Source organism: Gorilla gorilla, chromosome 17, assembly GCF_029281585.2.
Source record: "Gorilla gorilla gorilla isolate KB3781 chromosome 17, NHGRI_mGorGor1-v2.1_pri, whole genome shotgun sequence".
Classification (NCBI taxonomy): domain Eukaryota; kingdom Metazoa; phylum Chordata; class Mammalia; order Primates; family Hominidae; genus Gorilla; species Gorilla gorilla.
In genome coordinates this window covers 103,499,692-103,523,139 of record NC_073241.2, presented here as the reverse complement: position 1 = coordinate 103,523,139, position 23,448 = coordinate 103,499,692, and the positions used below count along the sequence as shown (strand labels likewise).

The following is a 23,448-nucleotide window of genomic DNA, read 5'->3' as shown; positions in this document are numbered from 1 at the left end:
CCTTCTCTATGTACAATGTAAAAGGAAGGCAAGAAACATACCGACAGTTGCGGGGTAACCATGTGCCAGCTACTGCTGAAGCCCCTCCCCTATGGCCTCATATGGTCCTTACAAAATCCCTAAGAAGTAGGTATTATTGTCCTCATTTAAGAGATGGGGAAACCGAAATGTAGGCAGGTAAAAAAACAAAAAAAACATGAAAGGCAACATTAGGTGATGTGTAAACACTCAGGATTTGAAAATCAGACATCCCAGGTTCCAGGCGTGTATGGTAAGATGACCTCGGGCCACACACTGCTGTAGCAGATGCTTTTGGTTGCCTCCTGGGGGGTGGTCTCCCACAAGGTGGGTCCACATTTCAATCTTGGAACCTGCGGATATTATCTTCTATGGTAAAATATGGGCTTAAGTTAAGGATCTTGAGAGGATGCATTAGTCCTGGGTTATATGGGTGGGCCCTAAATTCAAGGGCGTGTATTTTTGTAAGACAGACACAGAAGAGAAGACAAGTGCGGAGGAGATTATGATGTAAAGATGGAGGCAGAGACGGGGGTGATGTGGCCACAAGCCTCGGAATGCCGATAATTTTTAGAAAATTTGATTATCATTCCTATAGACATATTACTTCCCCAATTTTTAAATAAATTAAATAGAGAGACCATAGAAAATCCCAAAAGGGCTTCCCATGGATGTTGATGAAAATAATGCTAAATATTATGTTAAAGTAAAGAGCTAACATTAGCTAGAATATTTCTGAATAAGAAGAGTAGGGAGAGTGACTTTCTCTTACTAGGTATCAGTATCTACTATGAAGCTATGTAGTAAATAGATTAGTGCAGTATTGGTATTAGCAAGAATTAACCAATAGAATGAAAGAGAGCCAAAAAATAGACCTGTACACATATGGGATTTTGGTGTATGACAGACGTAGATATCAGTTCAGTAAATGGAGCTGGAATGCATGGTCATCCATACGGAAAACATAAAGTTGGATCACTACTTCATACTCTTAAAGTAAAAATAATCAACTCCAGATGAATTAAGGACTTAATATCAAAAACAAAACTTAAAATGGTTAATAGACAATGGAGATGAATATCCTTTCAATCTTGGTTTAGACTCCTTACACAAAAACTTGAGAAAGAGTACCTACATAAGACACAGTACCTTTTTACTTTAAAAGAAAAGATACACTTGATCTTGACTTTATTATCGTTAAAAACATTTGATCATCCAAAGATATCATATATAAAGCAAAATAGCAAGTTTAAAACTTGGAGATAGTCTTTTATGCACACAACCAATGGAATATTACTATCAAATATATAAAAACCTTCTTACAAATTAATAAGAAAATAGAGGCCAGGCATGGTGGCTCATGCCTGTAATTCCAACACTTTGGGAGGCCAAGGCAGGTGGATCACTTAAGGTCAGGAGTTTGAGACCAGCCTGGCTAATATGGTGAAACCCTGTCTCTACTAAAAATACAAAAATTATCAGCGAGTGGTAGTGGGCACCTGTAATCCCAGCTACTTGGGAGGCAGAGGCAGGAGAATCATTTGAGCCTGGGAGGAGGAGGTTGTAGTGAGCCCGGATCATGCCACTGCACCTCCAGCCTGGGCAACAGAGTGAGACTTGGTCTCAAAAAAACAAAAACAAACAAATAAACACAAAGAAAACAGAAAAATACCAATAAAAGCACATGCAAAAGACATGAACAGGCATTTGTCCAGAAGAAGGAACACATAAACCATATAAAAATGTTCATTAATGATTAGTGAATGGCAGTCAAGACCACCAAGAGACCCCTTTTACACCATGTGGCTGGCAAATATGAACAAGACTGACAGTCACAGGGTAGGGCAGGATGCGACGCCACAGGGTTTCTTACAATGCACGGCTGGAAGTCACGCTGCTACGATCGCTTACAACTTCTTAAAGTTAGCTGCCATAACAGAATACCACTGGCTCAGGGGATTAAACAACAGACGTTTATTTTCCCACAGTCCTGGAGGCTGAAAGTCCAAGATCAAGGTGTCAGCAGGGTGGGTTTCTCCTGAGATCTCTCCTCGGCTTGCAGATGTCCACCTTCTTGCAGTGTCCTCACATGCTATTTCCTCTGTGCAAATGCCTCCCTGGTGTCTCTGTGTGCCCAGATTTCCTTTCATTATAAGGACAAATCAAATTGGATGAGGGCCCTCCACCCTCATTGTAACTTAATCACCCCTTTAAAAGCCCTATCCTCAAATTCGGCTACATTCAGAGGTGCTGGGGTTGGGAGGTTTCATCACAGGGGTTTTGGAGGCCAGAGGGAGACATAGTTCAGTCTGTAACAGGAGGCATCAGCCTCTGCTACCCTTAGCTTTCCACTCTCTTCTTTCCATGGTTCTGTCCTTGCTTCTTCCTTCTTCCTTTTTGGCCTGTCCATCCATCCAGCTGTCTATTATCTGTGCATCTCACCTGTCCATCCCTGTCATCCACCTGTCCCTCCTCTCCTGTGCAGGCTCCTCTTCCTCTCCTCAGCCCTCAGCATCACTGTCCCTCAGCTTTCAGCCTGCTTTGCTCTTCTTCCTCATCTCACATTAGGGAGAGTCATTACCATTCACTCTCCCTAGTCACGTTCTGAACAAAAGGCATTCCGGGAAACAAAGCATCCCAGGTGCCACTGCACAGTGACAGTGACATTCTGCTTAGGTGCAACCCAGCTTCCCCACTTCCTGGCTCTGTGACCAGCCTGTGCATCAGTTACTTCGTAGGTACAGCTGAACTGCTGGCAGTAGCTAGTTGTCAGGAATGTGAAACCAGCTGATATTTGTGTGGTGCTTGGAACAATGGCATGTTGTGAGGGTTACATGGGAGTTTGTTAAAGAAATAAATAAAACCGAGAGAAACTCCTTATCTCATGTTTAACTAGAAAGTTCATTTCAACCGTAGGGCTTCAGTGGAAGAGTGCCAGCTACTTCCTCGTGCAGGCAGCATCGAGTGCTGCGGTTCTCCAGGTACCTGCTCAATCAGTACTTGTTAATTTGATAACAAATTATGAGATTTGTTTAAAATGAGCTTATACTGTATTAATTATTACTGAGTAGAGAAATAAGTTGTAAGTGCAAAGACAACTATTCCACTTGGCTCATGGTTCTTTTGTGCAGTTTCTAATAAGATGAAAAAACAATCTTTCAAAAGAGCCTGGGCGGGGAGTGTGGAAAGGTAATCTTGCTGTAACAGGGATGAATTGCAGGGGCTCGGGCGGCCTCCAGCCCCGCTGCCCATGACTTTATTCTTAAGCTTGTTGATCTCATAGCTGGAGCCGAGGTGAGCACTGCCTGTTTCTGCTTTGGGTCTAGCTTGGCACCCCGATCTCATGGCAACACTCATACTTCTCTAGGCAGTGGCAGAAAGACAGGAGCTGCTCCTCGTGCTGCAGGCTCACCTTGTCAGTTCCTTTTTGTCTGTCTCTCTGTCAGCATCCCCTGTGTCCCAGCAGCTGCTCACCCCTCCTAACCACAGCCAGGGTGAGGGCAATGGTGACAATGTAGCAGCCACCCCTTCAGGCCTCTGCTCTGCTCTTTCAGGGCCAGCGACCTCTGTCTGGCCTTGGGCCTGTCCTCCCCTCCAGCAGGCAGAGGGTGGCTGCCCCCGGCTCCTCCAGATCTGTCAGGCCTGCAGCTCCACCCCTCATTTCAAGGGTAGAAAAGGGCCTGGATCTTTCTGAGAAGGTCTGGAAGGGAAAAGACTGAGGATGCTAACACTGAACATGGAGGAGCCCTGCATGCTGGATCTCAGAAGACAAGGCTCACATCCAATCAGTGGTAGGCACCATGGTCTCGAACCAGGTCACAGAAATCTTTGTGCCAGATCTGATATCTGATTCCTAGGAAGAGAAGGCCACTTTCTGTAGAGGGGACAGGAGGATGAAAAGGACACTTTCTGTTTTGTCTCATAAAAGGAGGCGAATTTTTGTCATGCATATTTAGTGTACTTAGACTAGCATGGCAGAGGAAGGGATGGAAATTACAGAAATTTTGAAAGAATCATCATAGGAGTCAATGATTAGTTGGCAATACATGTTTAAAAATACAGAGGATTTAAAGAACTATCTAGGATCTTAAGCCTGGGGAAGGAAGGAGTGGATGGCAATGGTGACTGTACGCTATGGAAATCAGTAAGAATCTGGGGGAGTTGGAGCTGGTTATAGGGGGATGGCAAGTGCAGGGCTGGGTGTGTGGAAGCTGAGGTGACGGCAGGACTTGTCACACAGAGACTGAACCTGCCCAGCAGGTCCTGGCTGGGCACGGTGGCTCACGCCTGTAATCCCAGCACTTTGGGAGGCCAAGGCAGGTGGATCACGAGGTCAGGAGATCAAGACCATCCTGGCTAACACGGTGAAACCCCGTCTTTACTAAAAATACAAAAAAATTAGCCGGGCGTGGTGGTGGGCGCCTGTGGTCCCAGCTACTTGGGAGGCTGAAGCAGGAGAATGGCGTGAACCCGGGAGGTGGAGCTTGCAGTGAGCGGAGTTGCACCACTGCACTCCAGCCTGGGTGACAGAGCCAGACTCCGTCTCAAAAAAAAAAAAAAAAAAAAAAAAAGAAAAGAAAATTCCAAGTAGCTGGGAATGTCTACTAGCAAAACAGACACAACAGTCTTCAAACAACCCATTATTAGAACTTCTTAAACTAAGGGTATAAAGGAGGGAGCCCAGGGAGGGTTGCCTGTCCAGAAGCTGGACCTTGGTGGGAGGACCGGCAGAACGGTGGAGCCTGACTTCCCAATTAGGCATTTGCGAACCGGATTCAGCTTTCTCAGGACCACTGGCGATCACTGAAGGATGATAGGAGCATAAGGGCACAATCAGCTCCTGTGCAGCGAGGAGGACAGACACGGAGGAGCGATTTGGGATAGATGGTGATTTTGGAGATGACTTAATTTCCTAGCTGACAGCAGCTGTGAGCACCAGACAAAGACAGGGCAGGGGGAATGGGAATAGCAAGTGGACTAAGAACCAATTTAAGGAGAATGGAGGAAAAAATGTGCAGCCAAAATTGTGAGGTTAGAGACAAGTTAGGATATAGAAAGAAAAACATGAGTGAAAGAAATAAATGTAATGATTCTATAGTGGGGAAAAAGAACAGAAAGCAGGATTTTCACAAATCTATATATTAATGCATGGAGTTTGGAAGACTTAAGAATTTCATGTAACAAGGTTAAAAAAACCTAAGGCTGAGAGCAGGCTGAAGGATACACTCAGGTCTGGAACACAAGCCTGGGAGGGCAAGCAGTGGAATGTTTCCATGCTAAAATTTATGAAATACTCGGTGTGTATAAGGTATAACTTGTATGCAGGTGTGGATCCAAGTTTTCAGGGCCCAAGGGTTAGATAGGTTGTGGAGTCTTCCATAAGAAAGGAAATCATTATCAACACAAAATTAAGTACTGGGCTTTGGAGTCTGTGAAAGTGAGGGGCCCCAAAACTTAAGTTTTGTGAACTTCTGGGTCACCCACCTGCAGTGAAAGGTATATAGTAATAGAATGAACACCCAGCAATCCACCATACTGTGTAAGAATTTGTCTAAGATGAACCCCTGGGAAACTCAATCTCATCCTCCTTCCTCCTCACCAGAAACAACATTCTCTTAAAACCTTGGCTTACCTTTCCTTTGCATTTCTTTACAGGGTTTTCACACATACGTATGTATCTCCAAAAAGTATTTATTTAGCTCCGTGTTTCTGAACTCTATGTAAATTGTCAGAATACATATTTAATTTTGCAATTCGCCTTTTTTGCTTGAAGTGTTTGTTAGATTCATTGGTGCTGGCAAATGCAGCTGTTAGTTCCTTTTCCCTTGCTTGTAGAAACAAAGGCAGTTCGTGCTTTGCACATCTGCAGAACTCATGCAAGTCAGAACTCTCGCCTCAACTTGCACGGTCCCATGGTAACTGAAATTGTGTATCACATTTTTTTTCCACCAATCTTTTGTCAAAACTTGCCAGTTTTTGTTCTTACATATCTTATACTTGGCTCCAGGGACATGGGCAAGAGTTTTTCTACGGTGAATACCCAGGGGAGGAAATTCTGTGTTATGGAGAATCTGCAGTTTCAACTTTTCTAAATAATGCCAAGTTGGGCAGCCAAGTGGTCAGCCAAGTGGTTCCACGAATATACATCTCACCAGCAGGGGATGAGAGTTCCCTCTGCTCTATTCACTGTTTTATTCATTAAAAGTTTCTTACAATCTGGCAGATGAAAACGAGTAACCCATTCTGCATTTTCTTGATTTTAGTGAGATTGAAAGTATTTTTGGAAATATATTCGCCTCATGTTTTCCTCTTTACTGAAATGGTCTTTTGCCTGTTAGGGCAGCGTTTTCCTCCTTTTTTGGGGGGGTCCTTTGCGTATCTGAAAAGTGATGCTTTCTTAGCTTTGTGTTCTTTAAAGTTTTCTCATTCGTGCCTTATTTTTTTTTTTTTCTGATAAAGTTCTTGATTTTAAAATCAAACTTTTTCTTTATGGTTTCTAATCTTGTGTCTTATTTAAGAAATCCTTTCCAAAATGTCGTAAGGATATTCTCCTGTCTAGTGTTGCAAATGTAAGGGTTTTAATTTTCCTGGAATTGACTCTTATGTGGTATGGGGTAGAGATTTAATTTCATTTTCTCCCACATGGATATACGACTGTCTCAGCACTATTTGTTGAATACTGTACCCTTTCCATTGCACTGTAATGTAACCTCTGACACGTAACTAGTTTCCACAAATGTGTAAGTCTGTTCTGGGGTCTCTATTTTGTTCCATTTGTTCCACTGCCTTAATTGTCTATCGATGCATGAATGCCTTGCTGCACTTACTGGAGCTTTCTAGGAAGTGCAGATACCTGGTTGGGGAAGTACCTCTACCTCGATCTTCCATAAAGGTGTGCATTCCTCAAAGAAGCAGGTCAGCTCAGAGTAGTCCAGCAGGCTCACCACAGATCAGTCCAGCAGCCTGCCTCACCCATTCCTACACCTGTGAGCCCTGTGTGAGCGGACGGCGCAGCTGTGCAGACCAGCATCATCACCCGCTTTCTGCGGTGTCTCACACTGGCCACTGTTCCCTAGAAAGTTTCCTCCCTTCTCCTTCAGGGCTTCTTCCAAGCTTTCATCTTTCTCTTTAAGTCCCAATGCCACCCTTCCTTGCCACTCAGCTGATGACACACGGAGGCTGACCAGCTGGGCTCAGCTGCCAATGCATCATCTTTCCATAAACTCCTCTGCCTGAGCTGCTCTCCTGCCTCTGGTCAGCTCTGCTCTGAGTCGAACCTGCCAAGACCTTACTCCACTGTTCTCTTTGATCTTCCATGGGTTTCCAACCTCTCCTCCATGGCCTCCCTCCCTTTTGCACATTCCCCATTCCCTTCATCTTCAACAAAAATATAAATCCAATTTACAACTCAAAATAGAAAAATAAAATCCTTTCCTCAGAATCTGCTAACCATTAGAGGGAAAGAGGGGATTGCAAGATGTTGCTGGCCAGATGACCCCAACACACGGCAAGCTTGCCTCAACTGGCCAGCATGCTTCTCCCAGGGAATGCCATTGCCCCCTTGGCTCCAGCTGCTTCCTCTCTGCAGGCCACTCCTAATCTCGTCCAGTTCAGACAGCATCCTGAGCACCAGACCTGAGAAGCCTGTTGCTTCTAGGCCTTCACCTGGCTGACTGATGTACCTTGAGCTCAATGTAGAACTGACTGTTTTCTGCTCATGACCCATCCTGTCCTGGATTTTAACAGTCGATCAGAGGCCTGAGTTATTCTCGACTCCTCCCCGTGTGACTCTGGATTTTAACGGTCAGAGGCCTGAGTTATTCTCGACTCCTCCCCGTGACTTCCCACATGCACTTGGTCACAAAGTCCTGTCCTTCCCCCAGCCTCACACATTTCTCAAATGTACTACCTCCTCTCTAGCTTTATCCTCTCTCATCTCAACTATTACGGTAACCTCTACCTGGCCTCTGCCAAATGCAAGCCATCCTGCACACAACTACCACTTCTAAATACAGATACAGCAGCTTAATTCCCACTCAGATTCCTGTGATGCTCTTCAGGGCCTACAGGATCAAAACCTTAACCCTGTCACACGATATACCTGGCCCCTGCACTCCACACCCCACCCGCAAGCTTTTCCGTGGCACTAGACGACTCTAGTCTGACATATAGCACACCCTTAATCAATATGTTGCATGAAATCTAACAGATGGAACACATGAGTGGTACTATATAAAATAAATAGTAAGTGTAACCCCGAGTAGAAATCTATGAATTAGGAATTGGGGAACTGTCTCTGGATGAGAATAAGAGAAACAGAAGTAATATTGTAATGGCTTACCAAATGGAAATAAATGGATAAAGTATTACTAGCATTGATCAACAATAGTTATGAAGGGAGCTTGCAGGGTAGTTAGGCTGGAAATCTCACGGGGCTAAAAGCAGAACTTCTGATAAACTCTTGCCTTGCATATAATTTCTTCATTAAGGAGGAAGAGCAAACAGTGACAGGAGAGTCTGCTCTAGAGTTAGTTGTGAAGAGAGTTCACTGATCAGGTGTGGAGGAGTGACAGAGGCCTTGGAGGAAAGTGACCAGAGCATTTGCAAATTCACAAATGTGACAGAAGGGGATACCAGGCAGAGTCAGATAAGTGCCCTAGAATTCAGAGAAAAAGTGGGAGCAAGCCCACGGACAGAGCCACCACAATCAAAGTGGATTAAAGACGGTCTTGAAACACAGAAATGTTAACACTGAGTGGGGTACATCAGAGGGAAGGAAAACAGAGATCTAGAGAGTTACACATCACATTTTCCTGTGGCTATACAGAAGAATCTCTCATTGGTACAGAGATTTTTCCTTTTGAAAAAGTAATTTAGTTTTATTTCTAATTATAAAAGCTCAGATCTGTTTTTTTTTTGAGACGAAGTCACACTCCGTCACTCATGCTGGAGTGCAGTGGCATGATCTCGGCTCACTGCAACCTCTGCCTCCTGGGTTCAAGCGCTTCTCCTGTCTCCTGAGTAGATGAGATTACAGGAGTGCGTCAACGTGCCTGGCTAATATTTTTTTTTGAATTTTTAGTAGACAGGGTTTCACCATGTTGGCCAGGCTGGTCTTGAACTCCTGACCTCCAGTGATCCACCTGCCTCAGCCTCCCAAAGTGCTGGGATTATAGGCGTGAGTCACCACCCCTGGCCAAAAGCTCAGATCTTAAAGGGGCATGAGCATATTGTAAAATGGTAGGTGCGTAAAAATGAATACAGAAAAAGCAAACGGTCTTAAATCAAATGACAGGGCCATGGAGGGTGGCTAAATCCCCACCTGAGCTCAGATGCCAGGCTTCTTCAGCAAGCTACAGTTTGAGCAGGTCCTTTGAAGAGCGGGGCTGCTTTTTTGAGTTTAGGATAGCAAGTGGAACTTCTCAGCCTGTTAAATGTTGACATTTCAGTGAATCCTGAAACTGAACATTCTACAGCAAAGGAAAAAACGATTAGGAGAGAAAGCCTAAGTTAAGGCCTCATTCAGTCAAAGTGTATTACATCAGGGAGACAAGAGTGTGTTATGATATTTTCTATACTCCTTAAATGCTGGAAATTTTTATAATTAAAAACATCTAAAACAAGCAGTCAAACCAAGAAACTAACTAAATTAAGCAGGGAGATAAAGTAAAAAGGGGAGATAGATTGCCTGGAGGTCTCTCTATCCTGAATATCCCAAAATTTCAAGAACACATCAGAAATTCCTCTACAGACAGTTCTCAGGGAGAAGGAACAAACACATCAGAGGGGATGCCTCACACTGAAGCCACCGCAGACAAACATGGTTCTAGACCCCTCTCAATGCACATAGCACTTACATAGATATGGAATCGGGATCTTGTAAGTGAAGGTCACTTTTTTTCAAATCCCCAGCAAATATTTCAAATAAAATAGAATTTCCCTTTTTTTTTTTTTTAAAGGGGCCTCACACACGTATTTGAATGTCTCTCATTCACTCCCATGTTCTTTTGGCAGTCAGAAGTATCAGTGCAAGTAAGTTCTAAAGGGGATGAGGGCACTTCATGGCTGCCTTCTATGGTCCGGGCTTGTACCTCTCAACACACTGCCATCCTAACAACCCACACAACAGGGACACTTGACCACGCACCTGCTAGAAAAGGTGGGGGTGGGTGCCCAGGTCTACCCAACTTGGGAGTGTGTACTTTTCCCGCTATGTACTAGGCCCTTAATTCATGAAGCGCGAAATATGAGACAGATTCCTAAAACTCGCACAATTTTGAAGAATGTATTTACCATCTGGTTCCCTATGGCCCTCAACCATTTTCACATGCTTATCTCAAGTCAGATTCCAAAGTATGCTGAGGGCAGCTGCTAATGACATATTTGTTAGTTTTAATTTTATTCTGCAGACATTATGCAGTTCTATAATATAAAATGAATACAATACTAAAATCTATTTCCTTTATTTACATGGTGTAACATTTTCAATAACAAACATTTCTAATCATGAAAGATGGTGTTAAAGCAGAAATATTGTCATGATTGAGTCAATGGGAGAACATAAAATATGCTGTATTTCATAATTTTTCTGTAAGAAAATGTCTAGTTTGTTTAAATGCAACAAATACTGTATTAGATTCACTTTATAAGCCATACACTCCTTCTTGTCTTTCTTTTGAACACATTCTGGAAGGCAGCTGTGAAGAACGGAGTAGCGAGTCCATGCCATTCAACATCCATCAGAAACCTGCTTGCTTGCTTATTTTAATCATCTTGGGATCGATTATCTTCAATGATAATAGTTCTTCTAGGATAAGATTCAATTTCTACAAATATATATCGAAAATCATATTCACCACTTCCTGGGTTCTGAAAAAAATGTAGTGTTTCCAGGTATTATTTTCCTTTGCAGAACTTAAATAACACCGCGCTCAGAACCTCTGACCCCACGTCCCATGATTCCCACACCTCTTTCACTTCCGCATACACCGTTCCTTGCTTCCCTGGCTCAGAGCCCTCAATGTAGAATTTCACACATGTGTGTTTCAGCCCATCTTTTACATATTCAGTGAACCTGTCGAGAAAACGGAAGATCAGTCTAAGTTCCTTTCATTTAAAAATCTCCCCAGAGCCTCCTCTGAATTCAAGCCACAGTACCTGACATGCTGCCGGCGACCCCGCCTTGTCACCTCCCCATAGCCTTTAACAGACTCACCAAAGACACCGATCACCTGCAGAACAAGGACAGTGCTTTATTTTGTGTTATTTTTTTAAGCTTCTAAAGAAATAATTTTTAACAAACCGGATGATTTTAGGAAAAAAAAATCAGTAAGCTTAGAACCTTTTCAAAAATGACCACTCCTGGCTCACGCCTGTAATCCCAGCAATTTGGGAGGCCAAGATGGGTGGATCACAAGGTCAGGAGTTCAAGACTAGCCTGGCCAACTAGGTGAAACCCCGTCTCTACTAAAAAATACAAAAATCAGCTGGGCATGGTGGTGCGCATCTGTAGTCCCAGCTACTCAGGAAGCTGAGGCAGGAGAATCGCTTGAACCCAGTAGGCAGAGGCTGCAGTGAGCCAAGATCGTGCCACCGCACTCCAGCCTGGGTGACAGAGCGAGACTCCGTCTCAAAACAAACAAACAAACAAATAAAAAAATGACCACTCCAATAAGAAAACTGAAAAAAGGGTTATTATACAAAAATCATCCCATAAATAATTTAAACAAATATTTCATGCACAAAGATTAAAATAGGTAGCTTTATGGTGTGACTTGTAGTTTCAAAGCAATGTAGGTTGACATGACGCAGTTCCTGCTCCTCTTACAGAAAACAAACATAACACAGAGTTCAGATGTTTCTCTACTAACCCCTTATGGTTTGAAGATAAAATGTATGAATATTTTTAATGAAATGTAATTAATTAATAGCATCTAATACTAAAACTATGAGATCAAAAAATTTTTAAAGTTACCAAACACAGGAAAAAGAAAACAGATAATGACATTTAAAATAAATCAGAGCTACAGGTGTGAATCTACTATTTCTAATGAGAAAATCCACATGAAGTATAAATGTAGTTTTTATTGAATTCAAAATGCAAATACTCTGGAACCCTCTAAAAAATATAAATTTGATATTAAACTAAAAAACTTTGACCCTCAACTCTATGAAATTTATCTTATTTTGTCTGTTTGTGGAGTATCTTCAGTATCACATTTTCCAGGATAAAAAGAATATGTAAGATTATATTTCAGAATTGTATAGCACAAACAAATATAACAATTTACTTTAATCTATTAAACATATAAATATCAACATCCATCAAGATTTTGTTTTTCAGGCAGACACAGTACCCAGCAAAGAGAAGGGTACCCCTTAAAAAATGTTGACACAATTGTTAAAGTTTAATTATTACTTGTAGAGTTTTTTCAGGCAGCAAATGAAGTTATGACTTCAATAATATCCCACTTTTGTATATTCTGTGGAGTTTTTTGTTCAAAATGCTGAAAAATCTACGAAAGACTGAGTTTGTGAATAAAACAGCAACTCTTCATCTCTTTCCAGAGATGCGTCCTAACATTTAATGAGGTTACCACCCACAGGTATTTCCGGAGTCTGTAAAGAATGTTTCTTGTCAGATAAAATTTGGATTCCCAATAACTATTATGGGAACCTTCCTTATTTCCTGGTTTTCACCTCTGAGATACTTTACCCTCCCTGCCTTTCTCCATGGTTACCACTGGCTGTCCAGAGCTCAATGAAGAGAAATCAGTGGATTTAAAAGGAAAGATGCCAGAGATCGTTAGCTTCTGAGGTTTCCACCCTGACACGACTAGAAAAACTGGTGGAACATTCAGAGCCGGGGCCCCAGGGAAGATCAGCACCGGGCTCTATACTGAGCACGCTGTGGATTGAAATCCTTCCCTCTTCAGGGGCTGCAAATGCGAGCTATGACGTTACTCCTTGGTCTGTGTGAAGAACAGCCCTAATATTTATGATGATAATGGCAGACTTGAAAGATTACCTGCTGTTATCTTTCAAGGTGAATGAAGTTGTATTTCAATGAGTAATATTTTCAGTGCTGAAGGTCTGCAGCAGGGAGTAAGAAATCTGACACTGCCCAGGCCACACCGGCTACGTGTGACTGGAAGGTCACATCTAAAGCCTTCCTTCTTGACAGGGTCCTTCAAAGAACCAAGGCAGCTTCCCCATGTCCACTCCTCCCAGGGAAGGGTAGAGGCAGACTGTGCTTAAGAGCTTAGATTCGGAAGCAAATTTTGGATTTGTGTGGATTCGGGTTCCGGCTCCCCCACTTACTAGCTCAGTGATCCTGGTGAAGTTACTTAATCTCTTTAAGTGTCAGTCTCCCCTTCTGCAAACTGAAGACAAAGTAGTGCCGAACACAAATGGTTTTTGTGAGACTGAATAAAGATGATGCACTGAGACCCTGGGCAGAGTGCTTGCACGGACACATTTTCGGTAAGTGTCAGCAATGACATTATGACCATGAGGTCATGCATCAGGCTTTAAAAAGACTAGAAACTTACCATGAGTTCTATATTTTGGTGTATTCTAAGAATTTAGTATCTATGAACAACCAGCAAAATGACTGTCTTGTACAATTAGCATGAAAGCATCTGTACACTGAGTTTTGGGTTCTCTTAAAGAACAAAGACCTAATAATGTAATGATGACTCGACCATTATGTATTATTATGTGAATTTCACTAGCGTGAGAACTGGTTCTTGAATTCTGCCCTCTTCCTCCTCCCAGACATTTTCTCCCCCTCATCAGAGTTCATGTAACTCAATCTTGAGAACTAACCTCAGGATGTGATCTGCATTTTTCTAAGGCTCTCCCATATATCTTGCTAGGACTGGATGAAGAAAAAAGTTCTTTGAAAATCGTGTAAAACAAGCCACCTGAAATCACAGAAAACAAAGATGAAGCGAAGCAAGGGCAACATAAAAAGGCCAGCTTAAAAAATATTCAAGGGCTTATACTTGCTGTTTTTTGCAACCTGTAATGCTGATTCCAAAAAGCACCACTATTAAATAGGTAAAATCTCTTCCGGCTTCTTTCACTGTGAAGAGAAAACACCAATGGGTTACGGGTGCCGGCTGGGAGCAGGCATGCTTGTCTGATGCTTTTGCACTTCTTGCGAGAGAAAAGCAGCCTCCAGATCAAAGCAAGGGGTCTGCGTGTGTTCAGGGGCAGCTGTTTTGAAAAATCCCTGTGTGTCAGCGCCTCAGCAGAATTCTCAGAGCAGGGCTTGGGAATCTATGTTTTAATTTAGGATGAAGAAATCCTTTTAACAAGTGATCCAGTCCACAACTGCCGTAGGTTAGGCAACACTCCCAGATTAGGAAGAGTGCTGGCTTTTGTCAACCAAATGCGTAAGGGACTGAATGGACCAAAATGGGTGTCAACTCTTAACAGTTAGTAACTAGCTCGAATACCAGTCCCACCCCACACTGACTGGTGCATAAAAACACAACTGTGTTCAGAGTAGGAATATGGTTGGCCAGAAAGATTTATGAATTAAACTTAGAAAATGAAGAAAATGCACAGACTAGACATTTGTTTTCCCACACTAATAAAATATGTGCATATGGGTTAAACAGACACTCTGAGAGCTAGAGAAACTCAATCAAGACAGTGTCAGGGGGCCAGGCGCGGTGGCTCATGCCTGTAATCCCAGCACTTTGGGAGGCTGAGGCAGGCGGATCACGAGGTCTGGAGATCGAGACCATCCTGGCTAACACGGTGAAACGCCGTCTCTACAAAAAATACAAAAAATTAGCCGGGCGCAGTGGCGGGCGCCTGTAGTCCCAGCTACTCGAGAGGCTGAGGCAGGAGAATGGTGTGAACCCGGGAGGTGGAGCTTGCAGTGAGCCGAGATAGCGCCACTGCACTACGGCCTGGGCGAAAGAGCGAGACTCCGTCCAAAAAAAAAAAAAAAAAAGACAGTGTCAGGGGACAGAATATATACGTATGTATAGCTATAAATAAATGTATTTGTATTATACAGAAATACATATACAAGTACGCTTATTTGTCCCTATTACCCCAATCACCCTAGATTCCCGATTGTCCCTCCCAACATTTCATTCCTGCCTTGCTTAGCGTATCAGATGAGTCTTTCTATTTTTTCACTTACCAACAGCTACTGTATATCTACCATGTGTATCTTCATATACATGCAAAGAGCTATAACATTACAATTACACTACCTTAACATTACAATTACGACTATGCTTTTTGCTGACGCTGAGAAAGTGAGTCACTTCCTGGCATTATGTTTCTAGACTAATTTATTCACCACATTAGCAATTCAGACTTTTGAAATATAAATCTTTAAAAAATTTTTAAGAAAAAAACTTTTGGAAGAAAATTTTAACAGATGTTGCTGTTATTTTCTCTTCTGTATAAAAAGCTTCTATTATGTTTATAAACAACATTGTTTAAAAGAACTATTTAGCTAATACAACGCTTGTTTAAAAGTAGTCTTTAGCGTATCACAATCCTTCAAGTTTTCAGCAAGGTTCCCAACTTAGAAGACATTATTCAAATAATAAAAAGACCTCATCTGCCAAAATCTGTGTAATTCATGGGACTGACTCAAACAATTGTCACAAATCCAATTTCCCTTCCAAGGTTCAGGAGTTGGGGCCTACAATGACGACATCTCATTCCACTCTCAGTGTCACAAAATACATTTCAATAAATATTACCTGCCAGTTATGTATCAACTCCCAGGTTGAGAACACAATAACAACTAACTAGTTCTAGTAAGTATCCTTATTTGTCCTTGTTACCCAAACCAGGTCATTGGCCCCAACACCCTGGACTTCTGACTGTCCCTTCCAACAATTCATTCCTACCTTGCTTAGGGTATCTGACAGGTCTTTTCCATTTATTTGATAAACAACAGCTCCTGTATATCTGTTATATATAAAGCCCTGTGCTGAATATTCTCCATATTCTACACACTTGAAAAATTTCTGTTTGTTACTTTATAGCTGTCTCCAATGGAAGCTGCTCACTGTCTAACTTTCTCAACCCTATCAGACCTAATACTTGTATGCAAAAAACCCTCATGCCATTTATTTGCTTCCGCAATTCTCTACCCCTCCTGTAGTGGGAGCTGTGGTATGGGGCTCCCAGCTGCAGGGAGCACTGGTAGCGGACAGTTGTCAGCTGAGCTCCTCTCTGGGCATTCCATCATAAGGGAGCTTCCTCACTTAGGTCACGGCACTTCCCTGGACCAGCCCATACTCAATGCCTGGCTGATGCAGAAGCATAAGACTAAGCCCCCATATTAGGTAGAAGGACAGTGACTGGCCAGCTCAGCTCCAGAGGTCCCCAGAGCAGCAGCTGAGGCCCCAACTGCAAATGCACTTCGGCCTCTCCCTCTGCCCAGTCCTGCTTCCCTCATCCCTCAAGATGTATTCTGAGAGCGCTCCCTGATAAACCTTACGCAAATCCCACTTCCCTGGGAAGCCAACCTACAACGGGTGCTACCAGGAGTGGTAAGCAGCTCTCAATTTGGATTTTGGAGCTGACTCGCCGGCCACTGGCTGGCAATGAGGACCCTGTCCCTGGTGGTAGGGGGGTACTGACAGCACCTGTCATAGAGCTGTAGTGCAGCTGATGCAGCTTTCACCAATGGGGACCTGGGATGGAATGCTGGCGGAAGGGAATGTACTGGCTGATGTGTTATTCCGGGAGTTTAGGAGGAATCAGCAATTTTAAGGACTTATATCAGACGGCTGTGGCTGGGGCCATGGAGAGGGACGATGAGATGATGTGTGTAACTAATCACCGGTGAAGGTGAGTGCCAAGGGCAGGAGCCTCCTCCCCGGCAGAACAAGACTCAAATTGCACCCAGAGGATAGAAAATGCGTTGGTCAGGTCTGGGGCGTAAGGGATTCAGGGAGTTTGGCATTTCAAGCCTATGAGACCTCCCACACCAAGGTCAGGGTCCTGATTTGGGAGGAAAGGGAACCTAAAGCTGGGTAGGGGGCCCTTGAGGTCAATGTTGTAAAAAATCTTGAATCCCAATTCTCCTGACCCCTCTAGCCCTGAAGCAGCAGCTCAGTGTCTGGTAAAGGTTGGCACTTCCACCATCTTGGAAACTGGGCTAGGGGTGGGTGGGGGCTTCTGCCTAGCAAGATACGTGCTGCCCTCAGGAGGGCTCTGCACCTCCCCTCCTGGCCAAGTTACAACACAACTGGGCATGAGAAGGGTGAGAAGGAACAATACTCGGAATGAGCTGGAGGTCCCCCCCGGGGGGGAACATAGACACCACTGCTTCTTAAGGGTGGTGTGTCAAGGGCACAGAACACAAAACCGGCTGAGAGTTGATCAGCATGGGGCACGTTCCTGTGATGAATTTAGCAACCAGGCAAGCACCCTGGGAACTGATATGCAGCTGGCTAGGTCTGCTCCTGGAAACTTCGAGACAGTGATGGTCCACATTAAGTAAAAGTGACAGAACAGCCATGGCAAACTGGACGAAAGGCTCAACATCCTCCAAGAATAGGGATGCTACCATAGATATAAGATATAAAGCCCGAAAACCCACCAGCTGACTATGTTCTTAGGAGGGACAGGAGGACACTGTGTACCAAAGCCACAAGGAAGCCACAGTTACATCTTTATAGAGCAGGATGCCCTGACAGAAATGGAGATGAAAGAATTACGAAGCAGAGACCAGGCTGGGGTGTTAAACAGAAGCCAAGGTGGGTGCAACCATCATAACTAATGGCAAGGCTGGAGTGGCAGTCGGGAGTGTCTGACCTACAGAAAGCAACAGAGCTGATGACTAGAACACAGTGTTTCCAAAGGGAAGACACAAGGGCAGCGGACAAGGCTACTTCTGAATTACACAGTCATGAGAAATTAACTACAGATGATTCCTGAGGCTGAAGGCAGCTGCTCTAATGCAAAGTCCTGAACATTGCCCCAGTTTCTGGACCTGAACCAGTTTTCAGACCTGGAACCCATTTACTGAAGGAAAGCGTATGTAACTGACTCCCCCCGTCCTTCACCAAAAGGACCTATAGTTATCAACTTGGACATAGTCTGTGCTGACAGTGATACCCAAGGACCCAAAGAGTCATGATGACCCCCTGACCGCCCTCCATCACCGGATGTAAGAAGCTCACAGGTGGGTCCAGGGACTTACCTGGTAATAATTTCTGTGATTTCCAAATGCATAAATCAAGGGGATGTACTGAGTAACTGGCAACAATAACTCCCACTTTAGTTCCTTTGGAAGTGGGTTAAGAGCTATCACAGTGGGAAAAGTCAAATGGAAGCCTCTGAAACTGCCATTTCGGTGACCAAGATAGTAAATTAAAAATGATATCACACCTATGGGGAATGGCAGAGTATTCTTAGAGACCTTAGATACAGGCATGGCGATCCCCATCACGGTCCCTTGTAATTTACCAGTCTTCCTTTACAAAACACAAATAGGTGCTGGAGAATGACAGTGGTTAACTGCAAACTCAACCAAGTGGCAGCCGGGGTACACATGTAATATCACAAATGGTAACTTTACAGGGGAATGCATTAACACAATCTCATGGTATTGGCCATTGCTTTGAAGAATGCCTTCTATTCAGAAGCAGCAGCAGGAGTAGTCTGTAGTAACATGAAACAGATAATAACAGTGTATGTTTATGATCCTGCCCAGGATTTGCTAATTCTCTCACCCTCTATCATAACAGTCTTAAGGGACTGAAACCTTCTGGACCTGGGCTGTCTAATACAGTAGCCACTCGCCACTCATGGCTATTTCAGTTCAATTTTAAATTAATTAAAATTAAATCAATTCAGTTCTTCAGTCACAAGTTTTAGCAACATTTCAAGTGCTCAAAATAGCTACAAGTGGCCAGGAACTACCCAAATGGACAGCACAGATATAGGACATTTCTATGCAGAAAGTTTTATTTGAATAATGCTGTTCTGGACATTCAGCAGAATATCACATTTGTCTACTATATTTATGCCATCATGTTAGAGCCCATAAGTAACAAGTGGCAAGTGTGTTAGAAGGCTTGGTCAGAGAAGCTGCAAGTGTGAGAGGTGGGTCCAACAAAGATGCAGAGGCTCATGAACACATGAGCCGACCTCGTGGGGCTACACTGGGGCGTGTCAGGACATGCCCTCCCAAGTAAAAGACAATTGTACCCTATACCTCCTACCACAATGCTTCATAGGCCTCTTTGAATTCTGGACGCAGCATATTCCATATTTGGGAATGTTGCTCCCATCAATTCACTCAGCAAGAAGGACTGTCACCTCTGAATGGGGTGCAGATGAGGGAAGGGGTCCCTAAGCAGGCCTGGTGTGCAGTGCAAGCATGAACACTGTTGCCTGAGCCAGATGACCTGATGCACATGCTGCTTGCCACTTCTATGCCTTTCACCTCTGCATACAGGTTGTTCCTTCGTGCTGAACTACTATGAATGAAAAACCAGGTTTTTGGCATAGTCAGCAGATTCTAAAACAATTGGTAGAATATGATTCAATTTTTTGGGTTAAAAATTATTAAAAGGTATGTGTATGAAAGTGCAAAATGTTAAAAATAGTCATCTTCGTGTGGTATAATCATGGCGGTCTAAATTGCTTTGTCTTTTTTTTCCCTACAAATCACATGCGAAATGAAGACATTAAAAAAAAAATCTTAAAATATCTGTGAATACATCTCTGACTTTCCCTGACAACTTACATTCCATCCTCCCTATTTTATATGTTTTTCTATTACTGCAGGTAACATGTGAAAGTTTTCCCTACCAGTTATGAGTCAATAATCTCTCTCTCTCTTTTTATCCTATCCAATTACTCTTTATTATATGTAACAGAGCCAATATAACTTGAGAAAAATTTCCCAAACATAATGAAAAAAAGTTATATCAAATTCAAGATCAACTTTCAAATCTGAGTTCCAATCTGTGAAGAAAACTGTAGATCTATATGTTCTAGTTCTAAATTATGTTTAAACGGTTTTTAAAAATTCATGTGAATTGCTTTTTCACATGTGAAGAAAACTGTAGATCTATATGTTCTAGTTCTAAATTATGTTTAAACGGTTTTTAAAAATTCATGTGAATTGCTTTTTCACCTTTAGCAGTGAACTTGGTGTAAAAGGGCATTGGCAGCTCTTGTCATGTCTGTTGAAAGCCCAATCATTAAAGTACTCCTTTTTACCTTTTTGTGATGTTGGGACGGCGGTTCCCCCTCTCTGACTCCTGTGCACAGACACTTGTTTGCTGCTATCCTCCTTTGCTTTTCGGGGGCTCGGTCCCTGCGTCCAGATGGTTTTCTGGGTGACTCCAAGAATACATCTAGGTCGCACCGTTTTCTTTTGATATTGAAGCCCACATCTCAAACTGGGCTCAGTCTTCAAGCACGCTTTATTAAGCACGATGTATGGCAAAAGCAATCGCTTTGCCGAGGACCTGTGCAGCTTCTCCGTATACTGTACGGCTCGTAGAAAAGTACAAATCATGTTCACGGAAAATCGTTCCGCTTAGGGACGATGCTAACTACGATTAGGAAAGCTTTAGGGTTCACTACACATGCGGCCGGACACGTACTCAAGCCTATACGTTTACATTACATGGGGTGTTAGGCAAAAACGTCAGTTTCCGCAGCGTAAATGCAAACGAAAAGTCTCCAGGGAGACCCTGAAGTCTACCTTCCCTTCTGTCTTCTATTTTAATTAACAGGCTCTGATCACCTTCTGGGCTGACATTCACAGTGTCCCCGCCATGCCTTCGCAAAGTCACCTGGGAAACCCCCGTCTTCCTGGGAATAGTAGTTTGAAAACCTCGCTCTTAACTGGGATACGGCAAAGAGGCGTGCAAAAGAGACTACATCTCCCACAATTCAAGGCGGCCAGAGCACGGCGCAGGCCCTTCCCGCGCCCCCAGACGCCTCCGCGCCCAGCGCCTGCGCATTGATACCACTTACCCTACGTGATTCAGGCGGGACTTGCAAAAGCCAAGTTAGCAGTTACAATCTACGTGTTTACCTGATCCTTATAGAGAGGACTGTGCACAGTGGGAAATATCCCCTCTGACTGTGGTCTTGCCAGTTCCGCGTGGGCAAATGATTTAGTTTTTGCGTTTTACTGTGTTTTCAGAAAAACTGGACAATAAAGAGTCAGCAAGTGGGGATGAACGAGGCCGCTGCAAAGCAGGCACCGGTTTCCTAAATGGTTAAGCCGCGAACTTGGCTTGGCGCCCTTGGCGGCAGAATGTTAGAGGTGGGTAAGGAAGCCGGGGCCCGGAAGTTTCTAGAAGCCCGCTCTGTGAGCGGGTGTCTGGCGCGGTGCCATCTGCGCACGCGTGGTTGTATCCGCACGTTTGCCCACGCGCGCATGCGCATAAGGGGCGTGGCGACGTGCGGGCGTGGGGGCGGTGCGTGCACTCTTCGTTTCAGCCCTGGCGTGGTCCTGTAGTGAACTCCTTGTCTCCATGGCGACTGGACGCGGTCGGATCTTGCAGCAGCACTGGCTCGGCCTCCAGACGCTGCGCGGGCCCAGCAGGGGCGGTGGCGCGGCCCGGGGGCGCGCCAGGGCCTTTGGGTGCAGGTGACTGTAGGGCCTGCGGGTGGGGTCCCCTGGCGGGAAGCCCGTCACTGCGCGGCCCTGCTCTCTTCACCGTGTATTTTATTCGTCCAGCTTGGCGCAAGGCCCGTGGCCGTCTTCAACGTGAGAAGGGTCTGGAAGAACGACCGGAGGAAATCCTTTCTACCCTGCAACGTGGGGTACCCTAAGTTATGACACAAATAGAGTAGCCTCTCGGGGAAATATTTTTTCTCGCGGCGCCTGTGGCCGGGGATGCGCGCACCTGCCAGGACAGGTGCAGGTCCAAGAGGTCGCTTCTCCGGGATGCGTGCCCTAAATTCACGTGTGCTCCGCCCCTGCCTTCGTGTTTTCGCTCTTCTGTAACCAAGAATCTCCCTTCGAGTTTTTCATGACCTTACAACTTAGGGAAGTAGAGTCTGTTCATCAAAACCTTATCAGTTGACACCCTCATCCCCCAAGCAGATACCTCTGGCAGGCAGGTTGGTCTGGCGGGTGGGGGGCAGCACTTTCTGCACCTCCAACGTCAAGGCTAAGTTGCCATCTACATCGCCAGGTCTTGCTCAGCTCCTAGTCCCATTCTGCCTGTCTTCCTGTCTAAATGCAGGAGCCTGTGGTTTTCTTGTTCTGCTCCTTAGAGGCTCGTCTCTCCATTTCTCTTGGGGTTTCCTGGAACTGAAGCGTGGTCCTCTCCTACAGTGAGAGAGAAGGCAATTTTGAAGACTTAGGAAAGGAGCAGGAGGCTGCATCTGCTTTCCAGAAGCATCTTCAGCGTGAAGAAGTAAAATGATCCAGTGCATCAGAAGTATCAGCATGCATAATGGTACCTTATGAAATCCCTCTCATTATATCGTGAGCTGTTCCCTAGCTGTGTACCCATCACTGCAGTTAGTTTACAGATGGAGGGATAATGCCAAGAATGGTTTACATTCTTGAGGATTATCTTTCTGCTTGTAAGACTCCTTGATTTATAAATATGGAAAGTCATGCATATTTCGCCTTCTAATAAACCAATGGTCTATGTTTAAGCACACAAAGGGAGTCTATTACATACTAGTTGAACTACTTGTTTTTTCCCCCCTGAATCTCCAGAACTATGTCCTGTGTCCTCTCTAGGTCTCCATTACTTCCACTTACCTGTTTTCAGAAGTGCAGCCCTGTTGCTTAGTGCTGTGATAATAGTTCTTAATTGAATACCTATAATGCTAGACATACCACAAGCCTTGTCACAAATAGAATGGTGACAATGCCTGCAAAAATTCTTTTATGTAGGAGAAAAAGCAGGAATTTAAATAGGAAACTTGAACTTTTAATCAATTTGCTGCTATTACTAAAATTAGTCTTTACATAGTGCTCTATTGGGGGAAGCAGAATGATTTTTATATGATGAATCTTTTATCCTTTGTAAGTTGAGTGAACTTCCTGGATTGATATAATTAGAGGGCCTGTCATTATGCCTGGCATGGGAACCTGCATTTCAAGCTGATTTGGAAATGTATGCATTATTTTTGGTCAAGAAAAGTCCGCTGCTAAAAATAGAATGATTGACTATGGTCAAAGCAGGTGGTTATTTTAATGTCTCACTGTGGAAAATTAGATGTTGTTAAGGAATCAGTGTTCCCTTTTAACACAAAATGTGAATATGTATAAATATCACAAACTGTAAGAAGTGTAGCATAAAGCGTATTAAGTTGGCTTAATTTGTACCTGCTGTAATTTATTTGATTTGCCAGATATTTAAAATGAAGCACAGTCATTAGGTTTTTAAAATATCGGACTTATTGAAAGCTATCAGACAAAAACCTGTCACTTGAAAAAAAGTGTTT

General features: G+C 43.8%; 2 protein-coding genes across 7 annotated transcripts in view; one reads left to right on the top strand and one right to left on the bottom strand.

Annotated features, from left to right (window-relative positions):
* Positions 1 to 10,465: 10,465 nt before the first annotated feature.
* On the bottom strand, positions 10,466 to 21,074 carry TIMM21 (translocase of inner mitochondrial membrane 21). Its single transcript, XM_004059544.5, has 6 exons — positions 20,242 to 21,074; positions 14,042 to 14,104; positions 13,846 to 13,943; positions 11,176 to 11,249; positions 10,987 to 11,092; positions 10,466 to 10,887 (listed from the first exon to the last, which is right to left on the bottom strand). Exons 1-6 carry the CDS (start codon positions 20,540 to 20,542, stop codon positions 10,783 to 10,785), a joined length of 747 nt encoding a protein of 248 aa, XP_004059592.1. The 5' UTR covers positions 20,543 to 21,074; the 3' UTR covers positions 10,466 to 10,782.
* A 97-nt stretch (positions 21,075 to 21,171) lies between these two features.
* Positions 21,172 to 23,448, top strand: part of FBXO15 (F-box protein 15) — a 74,468-nt gene continuing 72,191 nt past the window's right edge. The window contains exons 1-2 of one of the 6 annotated variants that reach the window (XM_055367981.1): positions 21,172 to 21,301; positions 22,322 to 22,445. Coding sequence is in view for 1 of the 6 variants with exons in the window: in XM_004059542.3 (XP_004059590.1) it covers positions 21,513 to 21,628 (116 nt within the window). In the remaining 5 variants the exon portion in view is untranslated. Of the gene's footprint in view, positions 21,302 to 21,415; positions 22,446 to 23,448 lie in introns of those variants that run through there. The other 5 variants (XM_063699309.1, XM_019014206.3, XM_055367982.1 and 2 more) reach the window with 5 other exon arrangements.